Here is a 15,292-nt window from a genome sequence, read left to right on the forward strand (position 1 = left end):
CATTTTATGACTCTTGACGAAGACTTATCAACAAAGACTTATTTTCTCTAAGAGTAATTATTTTAAGGTTTGGCGCCATCTTCTGAAGATAAAATTGCATTCCTATAGGGTGGATGTGTAATGTGTTTACAACAAAGGAAAGAATTTATTACCTTAAGGGTCTAAGTTACTAACACCAAGGCCACTACTTATTTTTTCTACATACCAACTATATTAATTAATACACATTCAAGGATACAATTCAGGGGATGTGAAAACTTGGCAACAAACATTGGCTCATCAATGAAATCCTTTACTAGTTTACTCTGACAGTTTCTGACTCTCTGAGAGGCTCTAAGCTATTTAAATATCTTAAGCTTCCCGTGCCTCTCGAGGCTGGGAGACTGTAAACAATTGTATGCATAGCTGTAGGAGTCCGGGTAAACTTGTCAGGCGAGTTAGAGAGCTATCTGAGGGGTTTGGATTTAAACGTTCCTAATTGCCCAGGAACTTTTATTAATTGGAGCTGTAAGTTAACTCTTTGACAGAGAGAGCGAGATGATGGTAGGGGACAGCCCCCAGTAAAGTCAGAGGTGAGAGCACAAAGCAATAAAGTAGGCAGACTCTGGTTTTTTGGGGGTAGATGCTCGGGAATATCCAGGGGGACTCCTGAGGCTCGATCCCACCTTTGCTTATGCCGAGCCTCCTTCCTCATGACCTTTGTCACGAGTGGAATGCCTCACCGGCTCCCGACAGGAAACAGTGTCAGACTTTATTTTTCTGGGCTCCAAAATCACTGCAGATGGTGATTGCAGTCATGAAATTAAAAGACGCTTACTCCTTGGAAGGAAAGTTAATGACCAACCTAGAGAGCATATTGAAAAGCAGAGATATTAGTTTGCCAACAAAGGTCCATCTAGTCAAGGCTATGGTTTTTCCAGTAGTCATGTATGAATGTGAGAGTTGGACTGTGAAGACAGCTGAGCGCTGAAGAATTGATGCTTTTGAACTGTGGTGTTGGAGAAGACTTTTGAGAGTCCCTTGGACTGCAAGGAGATCAGCCCTGGGATTTCTTTGGAAGGAATGATGCTAAAGCTGAAACTCCAGTACTTTGGCCACCTCATTCGAAGAGCTGACTCATTGGAAAAGACTGTGATGCTGGGAGAGATTGGGGGCAGGAGGAGAAGGGGACGACAGAGGGTGAGATGGCTGGATGGCATCACTGACTGGATGGACGTGAGTCTGAGTGAACTCCGGGAGTTGGTGATGGACAGGGACGCCTGGCGTGCTGCTGTTCATGGGGTTGCAAAGAGTTGGACAAGACTGAGCGACTGAACTGAACTGAACTGATGATAGTTTAATATGAAACCTGTTGGTTGCATTCATAATTGAAAGGTTTAAAAAGTCTCATGTTTGGAGATACTGGCAGTGTAACAAGTGTCTCACTACTGCACACAGCAGTGACGATGCAGATCTGCTTCATTTGTGGTGGTGTGCTTACCTGCCCCGAAGCGTAACTCACGTATGATTGTGCTTTCTCTGTGCTCTGCTTGAAGCATACATGGATAGGAGTTTGTGTGTCAGGCAACTGTGTGCTGTGATGCTCCTGAACGTGCTGAGAATCTCTAATTATGTGGAAAAAATTTTTTCTTAGTGCAGCATTATACTCATTATATACTCCATACACTTTGCTTTTGAATAGATTCCTGGCATGATAATTACATAATCATTTAGTACAGTAGAAACATCATTATGGTCAAATACTAATTAGCTACTAACACGAAACAAAACAGAACCTAGTTCACAGCATATTATAAAAATCTATTTATTACTGTACAAAGTGAAATATATGGTTAAAATTATTATTTGCTGAAAGTGTGAATCTCTTTCTTTCTTACCAGAAAGAATCAGTGTTTTGGATGCTTGCTGCCTAAGTCTCTCTGTTGGATGCATTGTATTTTATTATCAGATCCTTTATGACCAGCTCTGTGTAGTGGGGCATCCAGAGATTTGCAGTGGAAATTCTGGACTCCATTCCTAGGTCTTCCTCAGGACTTCTACAGAATTAGGAGGCTGGCCCAAGCCTTCAGCCTACAAACACAGACTACAGAGAGCTCTTCTCATACTGGCGCTGAGCCTCTGGACGTGTGGGGTTCAGTAGTAAGCCACTCGTTTCTGGGACGCTGCTTTGCACGTCTGATGCTGGGCGTGAGCGATCCTTGACCGCCTTCCTGCCCTCGCGCAGCTGAGGGAGGTAGTGCAGTCTAGTTGGTAACGCTGAAGCCCCTGGCATTTGTGGCTCTCCAGGTGTGAGTGTGGCTGGAGAACCGTCGGGGAAACCTACGCTCCGGTAGAGGGTGGTGGGCGGGCACTCACGGGCTGGCAGATGCCTTCAGGGGAGTCTGCCCAGCGCGCCTCTCAGGGGCGGTGCTCTCCCTCTCCTTGCTTCATGGACACAGTGGGGTTTGGTCTAGGACTTCGGGGCTTCAGTGCGTTACCTAGAGTCTTGCTTTGTTTTGTCTTGTTTTTGACTGCATGCTTCTGATGCTCTTTTCTCAAATATACATGGGGTCTCAGTGAACGCAAATGACGTTACAGCTCGTCACCCTGAGGTATACTGCAAGTCTAAAGGAGCTAAAGACGTTCTTATGTTGTTACCTTTGGTATATTACAATACTGAGTCAATCAAAAGTGCTTCTCCTGATAACGTACGAGTCAACGTTTTATGGGTTTCACGCTACATCCACCTTTTCCTTTATCCTTCACTTTCGTTTTGGTCACTGTATTTATTTTCTAATGAACCATTTGCAATGCAGTTGAAATGTGCAGGACACGTGCTGCTCGACTCTGAGATGCACTGAGCAGACAGTGGTAGCTGGGACCCTGTCTGCTAGAGTACCTACCGGGTTAGAGGGAGGCGTGGTTGGCTGCCTGACTCTGTGCTCCTGAAGTTACGGGAGTGTACAGGAATGTACGTGAAAGTACAGGAAATGCCATGAAAGTGTTCACGAATGAATCAGTTGTATTGTTAGTCAGGTATCCTCTCTGAAATGCTGTTTCTTGTGTTTGAAGATAATATGTTGTAAATATATTATAAAGTAAAATCATAGGTCTTACAAAGAATGCATAATTCCTGAAGTCTGTGACGTGATCTAGAACGTTTCTGCTCACAGGCAAAGCCGTGAAGCGGTGAGGACCTAATGCTATTGAGGAAACCAAGGCTGTTAAGGGCTTCAGCTGACAATTATCTAAATATCAAAGAATCGAGAGAGAACTAACTGTAGGAAAAATGATTAAGACCTTGAATATTCTTAACAAATATAGTTATGTTTAAAACCATCATGTAAAAATTAAATGTTACTTGATGGATGTGTGCTAATATAAGGTGTTATTGGAAAAATTTTGCCAAAACCCCACTTCATTCTAAGAACTGCACTTATTTGCAAATGTTGCCTAAACTTATTTTAATAGTCTTTATTTCCCTTTTCTAGTTAAGTTCCAATCAATTTTTTTACCACTATTTATTATAAGATTTCAGCCTCTTATTTTAAGTGAATTTGCTTCAAATGATCTTTCTTCTGGGACCAACTTTCTGGGATAATAGGGACCCCTGTTTATAAAATACACGTGTGGCTGCATGTACAGCCATATATTTCACTGTGTGTTAGTCCTCTAAAGTGAATGTCAGAATTTTAATTGAAATTAATTGTGACTAAAATGCAAATGTTAAGGGATTCCCTTGTGGCTCAGCTGGTAAAGAATCCACCTGCAATGTGGGAACCTGGGTTTGATCCCCGGTTGGAGAAGGGAAAGGATACCCACTCCAGTATTCTGGCCTGGAGAATTCCATGGACTGTATGTATAGTCCATGGGGTCACAAAGAGTTGGACACAACTGAGCGACTTTCACTTTCACTTTCAAAATGCAAACAGGCAATTTATATATTTTTGTATTCAGATTAGGCAAGGATCAGGATATTGTATAGGGCTGCTTATTTCAGATTAATAAAACCATATGTACATAAGTCATTCTCTAGGACATAGAAATAGCGATAACAGTCCTGTTGTTGTCTTCCGTTTGTATAACATTCATTCTTAGAAAGTGAATCATTGTTTCATTGCCCTTTGTACAATGTGGTGTTTGTTGTGATGAAATTGCCTGTTCTTTGAAAGTTTTACTGGAATGTTTCTGAAAATTCTTCTCCTTGGGTTGGCTTTATGCTTATCTGTGAGTTGAAATCTTACAAATAATGTGAAAAAAGGACAAATGTTTTGAGACCCCACTAGTAAAGCAACTGTTTTTACAGGTATCTCGTGGTCTATAACCCTTCAGAACAAGCTCGAAGCTCTGTAGTCTCAGTCTGTGTGAGCTCATCCGCAGCACAAGTGTCCTCTGCTTCAGGAAAGCCTGTGGAAATCCAAATGAGTGCAGTGTGGGACACAGCAACAACCGTCTCACAGACAGCCTACGAGGTATGCGCGCCCCATGCAGCGGAAGGAGGCACAGCCAGGGTATAGTTTGTAATGTTGCTGTTGTTAAGTTGCACAGTCATGCCTGACTCTTTTGGGACCCCGTGGACGGTAGACTGCCATTCTCCTGTCCATGGGACTCTCCAGGCAGGAACACTGGAGTGGGGTGTCATTTCCTTCTTCAGGGGATCTTCCCGACCCAGGAATCGAACCCAGATCTCCTGAATTGGCAAGTGAACACTTTACTGCTGACCACCAGGGAAGCCCCCCTCACTGGCCAGTGAAATGACTCTAAAGGAAAATAGATCCTTTGTTTTCCAAAGTATTAACATCTTTGTTAGTGTGTATATTACATGTTATTTTTAGTGCACTATGAGTATGTATATTGTTCATTTTTGTAAGTGTGTATATTGTAACTCTTTTCTGATTCCTTGTAAAATTTTGAACTTTTTTGCCTAACTCAATTTAATGAGTTGTAAGTATTGAAAGTGAAAGTGGAGAGTGAAAAAGTTGGCTTAAAGCTCAACATTCAAAAAATGAAGATCATGGCCTCTGGTCCCATCACTTCATGGGAAATAGATGGGGAAACAGTGTCAGACTTTATTTTTTTGGGCTCCAAAATCACTGCAGATGGTGACTGCAGCCATGAAATTAAAAGACGCTTACTCCTTGGAAGAAAAGTTATGACCAACCTAGATAGCATATTCAAAAGCAGAGACATTACTTTGCCAACAAAGGTCCGTCTAGTCAAGGCTATGGTTTTTCCAGTAGTCTTGTATGGATGTGAGAATTGGACTGTGAAGACAGCTGAGTGCTGAAGAATTGATGCTTTTGAACTGTGGTGTTGGAGAAGACTCTTGAGAGTCCCTTGGACTGCAAGGAGATCCAACCAGTCCATTCTGAAGGAGATCAGCCCTGGGATTTCTTTGGAAGGAATGATGCTGAAGCTGAAACTCCAGTACTTTGGCCACCTCATGCGCAGAGTTGACTCATTGGAAAAGACCCTGATGCCGGGAGGAATTGGGGGCAGGAGGAGAAGGGGATGACAGAGGATGAGATGGCTGGATGGCATCACTGACTCGATGGATGTGAGTCTGAGTGAACTCCGGGAGTTGGTGATGGACAGGGAGGCCTGGCGTGCTGCGATTCATGGGGTCGCAAAGAGTCGGACACGACTGAGCGACTGAACTGAACTGAACTGAACTGAAGTATTGAAAAGAAGATAAATACCTCCTTCTAAATAACTGGATACTTCCAACTTTCATTGCAAAGATTACAGTAATATCCCAATAAAGAAAGACTTTTTAAATAAATAAGATGCTTCTTTTCTAAGATATAATTATGAAAAAAATGTCTGGGTTCAAGTCTTAGGTGTTTTGGGAAAATGTCTTGAAGTATGCAGTGTTAAATTGAGCGCCCCCCGTCACCGGAAATGTTGGACTGCTAAAATTCGGATGTATAAACTGTATTTCTGAAGACACAGACAAAAGCTAAGGATTCTAAAAGAGAATTAAAAGGCATTGCTGGCTGCTCTTACGAATTTATTATCCTTTAGAAAGAAAAGAAACTATGATACAGGTTTTGATCAGATTTTACAGGAAACCCCTCGCCTCGAGATTGGAGCAGAAGCTCCTGAAAGGTTGGATCATGTCCCTTGGTGGGTGCCTCCTCCGTGCCTGTTCAGCATCTGCTGGACCTCCCAGGCATTGATGTCTGGTATTGATGAACTAATATGCTTGATGTTTACATTGTTACATTTATCATTTTTCATTTTGAATGTACTGAATTACCATAGTGTTGTACAATGATTCCTAAAATCACTGTCACGGTAAACCCTTACATCATGGAGCATTTCCCCATCTGAGCATCCATTAAGAGCACTGTGGGACAATTGAGGATGGTCACATAATTTCGTATATTGAATAAAAGCCTTAATGTCTTTGATAGTCCTACCCACTTGAATTTACTAGGTTCCCTAGATAAATAGAAATGTGAATACTCCACCCATAAGTTATAAAAACATGGAATAGTATTATATTCTTTCTTAAACATAGTAGTTGCTTATTTGTACTAGAAATATAGTTTCCTTTCAGTAGATTGCATTTCTCTTTAATAACTTCTCTCCTTTATCTTTAAAGATATCTTTTCTAGCAGAGATGCCACCACTGGGACTGAAAGTGTATAAGATTTTGGAAACATCAAGTTCAAATCCACATTTAGCCAAATATGACCTATATAATGGTAATATAGCAAATGAAGGAATTTTTAACATGAATAATATAAAAAGTGCTCAAGAAGCTATAACTCTAGAGAACTCCTTTATTAGGCTGCGCTTTGGTCAATCTGGGCTTATGGAGGTATGTTCCAACTAGTTCTGAAATTTACAGAAGGCATGTCACTTTTATTATAACGTATGTAGATTACCTGTGTAAAGTGGGAAAAGGGGACACAGGTTCTGGAGGGAAGGATGGAGAGCTGCGTGTACCGTCCCCTTGTGGTCCGCAGCGCCCACTGCTGCTCACAGGTGTGGTCTGTGAGGTGCCGCCCCGTGGACTGGTTGGTACTCGTCCACAAGATGAGTATGCAATTGGTGGCTATTTAGAAATGTTTATGGAAACTTTGAAAGGAATTAGACTGAGTAGATTTATGCCTATTAAATCTAATAAGAAAAAATGAGTTTATATTTGGCATATCACTTTAATTTTTTTTTAATTAATTCACTTTCATTGTACTTCACCAAAATGCTGCTTCATGCATAGTGGAAATAAAAATAAATTCACTCCTTTACTACAGAAAGTTTGAGAAGTACTGGTCTAATGTCTTAATTTGTATATGTCTTTCTTCTTTGGTGAAATGTGTTCTTTTTGTTCTATTGTGGAAGTTTTCAGTCCTGAGGTTTTAAGTATAAAATTTGGAGTGTTCATCCAAGAATTGTGAATATTACAGGCTGAATGTTAATCACTTATAAATCTATCACAAGGTAATTTTTTAAAAATAGACATATGCATGTAGCTAGACACAGTAAGTTTATGTCTTAATACTAACTCATACTAAAAAATTTTTTTTTATCCTTAGGAAATGCTAAATAGAGGAGATGGTAAGAGTCTTGAGGTGACAGTACAGTTTTCCTGGTATGGAACCACAAGTAAAAGGGATAAAAGTGGTGCCTACCTCTTCTTACCCGACGGGGAGGCCAAGGTAAGGGCTGATGCTCGTGGCGGCGACTGAGCACGTACTGAGAGAGTAGTGAGGAGCATACTAAATGCATCTCAATGTGATGGTCGTCTATTAGGAATAGATGAATTAGCTCCACTCGTATATCATTATTGACACTTAGCAATTTCTAGTTGAGTGTTAGGTGAACAGTAATTTCTCAGTGTTGGAATTCAGTAAGGATGCTACAGGGGACAAGTGCTCTGTATGGAAAGAAGCTAGATTTGATTTGGGATTAGGGTGCTGCTGAGTTGTTACGTACCTCTGTGGCATGGCAGAGATACAAACACAAAATTCCTAGCCGTGTGGGAAAGATAGATTGACCACTGAGCCATTTTTCTTCTTAACATTTAGCACTTTAAAAAACAAACAAAGAAAGTGTTCTATCCTGACTGCACATTTAATGCAGAAAACTGAAGAATAATATTTGCTGGCTATTCTGCTGCTGCTGCTGCTGCTAAGTCGCTTCAGTCGTGTCCAACTCTGTGCAACCCCATAGACGGGAGCCCACCAGGCTCCCCCATCCCTGGGATTTGCCAGGCAAGAGTTCTGGAGTGGGTTGCCATTGCCTCCACCGGCCAGCTGTTCTACAAGCCCATGAAAACCTTTGCCAATGTTGTATTTTTACCATATTTTATTCTGTGTGTATCATGGCAACCCACTCCAGTGTTCTTGCCTGGAGAATCCCAGGGACGGGGGAGCCTGGTGGACTTCCGTGTATGGGGTCGCACAGAGTCGGACACGACTGAAGCAACTTAGCAGTAGCAGCATGTGAATATGTCTTGTGTTTCATTGTGACAGTGCTCACAATCTCATATGCTCTTGGAAAACACATTTTAATACACACTTCTGTGATTTAGAACTTCAGCTGTAGGGTGAACGCGATCTGAGAGTCTGATGCGTTACATGGTGACTAGCTGATAGCACTGTGTTGGATTATTGATATTTGCTAAAAGAGTAGAACTTAAGTGTCCTCACAGTAAAAAAGTGTGTGTGTATTATATATATATATGTGGAAGTAAAGAATTTCCTGTTGTTGCATATGTACATTTTACATTTTCTCCCAATACTTTATTACTGTAAAATTGTGATAAGCTTTCTTTGTACAGTGCTAATTATTTCCTGAGAATAATTTTCTAGAAGAGTCATTTTGTGTGTCTGGAGCCTTTTAAGGCTTTTGACATATAGATACTACTTATCTTCCTTGCCTCTCTAGAACGATACATATTCATTCCAGCAGTGTGTTTTTGAAAGTAGCTATCTAGCATACTACTCTAAACTCTGAGAATTAGCCACATTACATACTTAACCTATAATAACAGATGAAAAATATTTTACTGTTATGATTTTTGTGATTATTAGTAAGGTTGAACTGTATAATGCTTTTATTTATCTTTCATATTTCTTTTGTGAGTGTCCTATTTAAGTTCTTGGCCATTTGTCTACTGATATGACTTGTGGATCTATAAAGATTTTTTTATATATTATAAAATTAATCCTTTTTCCTATTTATTGAAAAATATGTCCTCAGTGTATCACTGAGTTTGTTATTTTATTTTTCTGTTATATTCGTTCTTAATTTTTGTGTAGTCAATTTTGTATTTTTTTCTTTAGAGTTTCTTCCTTTGCTTTTACACTTACACCGACTTTCTCCACTTTAAGATAAATTAAATATTCTGTGTTTTGTTGCCTAGGGTCCTGTCTCCTAAAAAAGTTACTTTTGCTCTAGAAAAGCCTGCTAACCAAAATCAAATATAGATGTTAAGGGATTGTTTAGGTCATGCTCAGAATTCTAGTTATTTGTTGTTTCTGTTTTTTTTAATTATTGAGGAATTAAAGGTAAGCTATAGATCATAGTAGACATTTCAGGATGAGCAGTGGATCCTAAATATAAGCTACATCAGTGTTTTCTCACTTAACAGCTTTTGTCATTACACAGGTATTTTGTTATGACTGACTTAAAAAAAAATAACTACGCTATAGAATATTAAACACAGACAGTTGTAATTACTATTTTAAAAAATTATTTTATGTTTAAATAACTCTAATATTAGATAGTAGGAAAAAGAGAATCATCGTATGTTTACAAAGAAGAAATAAAAGAACACCAGGGAAAGAGACAGCTGGGTGTGCCGGGAAAAGGTGGGGACCCAGACATCCCCATCCTAGTTCCCACCCTCCTCCACGCTTTCTAGCTGTGTGGTGATTAGGTACAAGAGCTTTGTTAACTGTAAAGCATTATAGTAAATTCAGAATATTTTTCCTTAACCAAAGAGGTAAATATGGAAGAAAATTACACAGCACTGAAAATCTTGTGCTGCATTGCAGACTAGCTTTGCATGCTGCTGTTGAGCCTTCTAAGATGTGTAATACTTACAATTCTTCATAAGTGCTTTAGATTTCATTTCTTTACCTATGTATAAGTTATAAGTTTTATTCCCATAGTTTCTTGATTCTAGATTCTAAATAATGAAAAGTAAACCAGTGGTTGCCATAGTTTTTCCAGGTTTGTAAGTTGGCTTCATATCTGCTTAGTTCTTTGAAGTAACAGGGCAGTGTGCTTTATAGAGCAGTGAGCCTGGCTGGGATTGAGCCGTGTTCTGAAGCCTGCTTCCAGGTTGTTTGAGATGAGTCCCTGTGGTCCTTCCAGCCACATGCTGCAAACCCTGAACATTAGGGAGCCGTGGTTATAATGTTTGCCTGGGAAACAAACGTCACTGCTGTAAAAGTATTGCTCTTTCTCATAGATAACATAGGAACCATATAGAAAAATTTTAATTAGAAATTTTTATGGCAGGGAGAAATGTTTGTAGATCTTCTAAACCAATCAAGTTGTAACATTTTTATTTTCTATTTTCAGCAGTTTTTGTCTAATGTAAAACCGTATATTCAATTTTTATAGCATGTGCATAGTCTGATACCTTATAAGGTTTGGTTTTCACTTAATATTACCAATATCACATGATATGTATTTGCCAATTTGGAAACTATAATAAACATCCCTTGGAAAAATTAAAAGCCAAAACATTTTTCTTAAAAATGTTATTTCCTCTTCAGCCTTACGTTTACACAACACCACCCTTTGTCAGAGTGCAGCGTGGAAGGTTTTATTCAGACGTGACTTGCTTTTTTGAACATGTTACCCACAGAGTTCGACTGTACAACATACATGGTAAGAAAACAGAGAAATGCAGTTGTGAAACATGTATACTGATTCTTGAATTCTTGCTTTTCTTGTGTCAGTTTTAATAATTTAGCAATTGGTTTTTGAAGATGACACAATCATCTGTCTAAACTTGACCTCATACTCATCATATGACTTTAAATGCTGGTATTTTCCCTTCAATAATCAAAAATGGTCAAACACTTAACTCCCTACATATACGTGTTTTTTTTTCTTCTGTATATCTTCTTGTTCTAGGGGGTTCCCTGGTGGCTCAGAGGGTAAAGTGTCTGCTTGCAGTGCGGGAGACCTGGGTTTGATCCCTGGAGAAGGAAATGGCAACCCACTCCAGTATTCTTGGCTGGAGAATACCATGGACAGAGAAACCTGGCGGGCTACAGTCCATGGGGTCACAAAGAGTCAGACACGACTGAGCAACTTCACTTTAACTTTTTCTTTCTTATTGCAGTATTTGTCATAAGTTGTGAGCTCTTTTATCAGATCTAAAAACAGTATAGTATTTTTTATTTTAAGAAATAGAAATTATATCAAATGTGGCTTTCAATGAATGGATCACTGACTACCTTTCTCTCTCTCACATACATACAACCTGCCTCAAATACAGAAGTTATTGCCATAGTTAACATTATTAGACTTGAACTTTAGAAGAAAAATATTCTACGCTCATTCTGTTTGTTTACAACTCATTAGCTTGCAGCATATAAAATCAGACAGTTTATTACTTTTAGCACAGTATTGAAGTAGCTTCTTTGTTAATCAAGTGGTAAGAAGTAGGCCTTTGATCTGTTTGGAAACTGAACTGTGACCAGTAGCACTGGTTTTTCCATACGATTTGAATGGACCTATGGTTCCCAGTCTCAGAATTGTATAGTTAGGTTGGTTGATTTTTAATTCACTGTTTTTAGCATGGAGTACCTTTCCAACCACACTTTTAATCCTAGTAACCAGACCATTTACTATTGTATCAAATCTTTTAGTAAAAGACCTCATAAAAATGCCACTTTAAATGTTTTGTTGCTGTAAGCTAAGATGAAAAAATTAGAAAAGGAAAATATTCTTTCCCTGAATCTGTAGACAGGTAGACAAAAAGTGTTTCAAAACAAGTAATAAAATATATGGGCAGGCACTGTTTACTTTTTGGGTATTATGGGGAAGCAAAGGCTACTCTGGGCTTCTGTGGTGGCTCAGCAGTAAAGAATCTGCCTGTCAATGCAGGAGATGCGGGATCCATCCCAGAATTGGGAAGATCCTCTGAAGAAAATGGCGACCTCCTCCAGTATTCTTTGCCTGGGAAATGCCATGGACAGAGGAGCCTGGCAGGCTACAGTCCATGGGTTGCAAAAGAGTCAGACACGAATTCACAACTGAACAATAACAAAAGCCTACTGTGTTCAGGGAATTTCTTATTTAGCTAAGTTCAGTTTTCAGATTTCAGTGTTTGACTTTGTTTTTAACTTTTTTTTTAACTTAAAATCTCATCAATGCAAAAGTCTAACGTCAGCTCAAGTTTATCCCACGCACTGAGACATCTAGAGGCAATCTAAGGTCTGGGTATTTATGTTTTAATTATTATTTTTGTTTTGGTAATACTCCAAGTACCCAGTAGAATTTCAGATATGAACAGACTTCATTATGTGACTTCTTATGTGATATATTTTCAGGGTAACCCATGATTCATATGTTGAATTAAAAAGTAAAAGTTCTTCTAGATGGCAGGGAAAATCATACTAGACACTAACTTGGTGTCTTTTGCAATTATCTGCAAACACTTTGAAACTACAAGAAAGTCTGTAGTTTTGAAATAATCTTTGAAAGATTTTAAGTCAGAAGCACTGTGTTTGGCCTTCATTTTGTACCCTTGCATAGGCCATTGTTTAGCATTTGTGAGAGCCCTACAATTCCATCTTCAGCTATAGCCACAGGTTTCATCTTACGGATATAAAGTAGCATGATCACACAGAAGGTGTGCCTGTCTACTTTTAAATTTGCGTAAAATGACTGTTTTTTGATGGGGAGGTTCTGTCTGGAATCCAGCACGGTGCAGCCTCGGTCCAGACCTGCTTGGTCAAGCGTGGTTTACTGTTGCTTGTCATCAGTTATTTTGAGAAACAGGCAATGTCTCGGAGTGGGCTTCCATGCTGGCTCAGTGGTAAATACAGGAGAGGCAGGTGTGATCCCTGGGTTGGGAAGATCCCCTGGAGAAGGAAATGGCAACCCACTGTGGTATTCTTGCCTGGGAAATCCCATGGCCAGAGGAGCCTGGCAGGCTACAGCCCATGGGGTCGCAGAGTCAGACACGACAGAGCGGCTAAGCAACAACGTGTCTCAGAGTAAATGCTGAAGCAGCTCATCAGAAAAGTCTAGCTTCATGTTCCAGCAGGTGTGTCTGCTTAACTGCTTTTGCTTTTGTTTAATTGCATTTGTTCACCAGTGCAGCTTCTGAGTTTTCTTCGTTTGTCCACAGGATCTGGGTCTCATATCAAAGGGTGGTTTCTCTGAACTCAAGGGCCCTCTTCCACTTCTGTGGCTGTAGCTTAGCTTGCTGTCTTGCTTCAGCAGCCAGCTTGGAAGTTATTATGCTCCACCTTGGCCTGTTTGCTTAGCCCAACAGATAGGCACTCCTCAAAACTAAGTAGCTTGTCTTTCCGCCTCTCCTCCCCTCCTGTCCCCCACTGAGCGGTCAGAAAGGCCCAGGGGCTAATGGGCCCTTAGGCAGGAGCAGGGCAAGAGATGTCACCAGCTCCCCACCCGCCTTCCCTGCTCTCCAAGGTGGCAAGGCTGGCTCTGATTAGTCAGTTAAGAAATAGAGGTTGTTTTGAACTGGGCACTTAGAGTATTAGCATAACAAAAATAATAATTAAAAAATAAAAAGAGCTCAGATTGCCCCTAGATGTCTCAGTGGGTGGGATAAATTGAGCTGATGTTAGATTTTTGAAGCTTGAAAGCAGGAAGCTTCAGAAATTTGTGTGAAATGACAGATAAGTTAGATAAAATGTGATTTTAAAGTGATTCTCCAGATGAGCTTTACTGTACTTGCTTGGACTGAACCTGAAACCAGCATATGTAACTATTCAAAGTCAGATCCATCTTTCTTTTTACTGTTTCAAGCCTAGAGCATTTTCCCCCCAGCAAGACTGTGGAGAAATGGAGATACTATATCACCTGAAGCTCTTTCTTTCAATCTGTACACCCTCCCATGTTTGTATTTGAGACCCTCTCAACGTATTTCTGTCCTGGGAAAAAAAAAAAGAAAAAGCCCAGTTGTGGAGCTGGAGCCTTTTCCTGGTGGCCTCTGTTATCTATTTCTATCTATCCTTGTTTCATACACTGCCGCAGGAGGGCACAGGTTGTCTGGATCCTGTCTTCATGGGTTTTGACTGAATCACTCACCCAGACCTGTGACTGAGATGTGAAATCTTCAGGGAGCTTTCCTCTCCAGGTATTCCCGATACCTGAAGAGCCCTTGGTTATGTGGCGCTCAAGTGTCTGTACTAGGAAACGCTTCTCGACTTGAGCCTCGTGCAGGACTCCTTGTAAGCTAAGCTTCTGAGTAACGGATCAGAATGCGTAGACAGACCGACCTGATGTTTGGTGCTACGAAGACTTCAGCCGACTGCCATGCTTTTGTAAACCGACTTTGGTTTAAAATTTCTTAAGATAACAGAAATATCTATTATTGAATTTAACTTATGGATCTGTTTTCTGACGTAGACGAATTTCCCCTTTTAAATTGAGAATACAGTTATTTGAATGAGTATTAATGACTAGAGCTTGTTGTTAGTACTAAGTTCAGGATCCAAGAACAAGTGGGGGCTGAAGGAAAGGAAACTATTAATATTTTATGATTATATATTGTAACTATTAGTTTACTAAACCATTTAATCATACAAAAGACTGTCTTATCTCTCAACAGCAAGAGTAAAGAAACAGAAAATGAGTTAATATTATGGATTGTCTTACTGAATATCTGTTATATTAAACCTTTCAAATTCTGTTTACTTGAAACATTCTTTTAAAAACCTAAGGTAATGCAAACCTGAAAAAAATATATTTAAATTCCTCAAAATCTTTTTTTGTTACTCTTTGATTCTTCTCTCCATAAAGTAACTTTTGCCGAAATTAAGCTTTATCAGAAAACAAAGTCAAGGACAAAAGTCAAGCAACACTTCCCAAATTACATAAACTATGTGGTCATTATTGATTTTGACACAAACTGATTTGGGAGGCCTGGGTTCAGCCTGGCTTCTGGTTTGTTCTTGATCTGGTATTTAACTTCAGTTTCTCTATTTGTGTTCGCTCCAGATTCTGAAAATAATAAGCAATACAGTTTAAAGTCTCTCCTTAACATCATTTAAGCTATTAAAAACACTGTGGTTTTATTTTCATTATTGTTCAGACATCATATTCAAAAAGGTTCCTAGAAATATTGAACTAAAAGAAATCTTGT

At 39.6% G+C, this 15,292-nt stretch overlaps 1 protein-coding gene across 2 annotated transcripts in view; it reads left to right on the plus strand.

Annotated features, from left to right (window-relative positions):
- MAN2A1 (mannosidase alpha class 2A member 1) overlaps positions 1–15,292 on the plus strand; it is a 210,749-nt gene that overhangs the window by 148,871 nt on the left and 46,586 nt on the right. For both annotated transcript variants that reach the window (NM_001205886.3, XM_059888188.1), the window contains exons 13-16: positions 4,286–4,451; positions 6,587–6,805; positions 7,524–7,646; positions 10,719–10,833. In NM_001205886.3, the coding sequence (NP_001192815.2) occupies positions 4,286–4,451; positions 6,587–6,805; positions 7,524–7,646; positions 10,719–10,833 (623 nt within the window). The remainder of the gene's footprint in view (positions 1–4,285; positions 4,452–6,586; positions 6,806–7,523; positions 7,647–10,718; positions 10,834–15,292) is intronic.

This window comes from Bos taurus, chromosome 7, assembly GCF_002263795.3.
Source record: "Bos taurus isolate L1 Dominette 01449 registration number 42190680 breed Hereford chromosome 7, ARS-UCD2.0, whole genome shotgun sequence".
Classification (NCBI taxonomy): Eukaryota; Metazoa; Chordata; class Mammalia; order Artiodactyla; family Bovidae; genus Bos; species Bos taurus.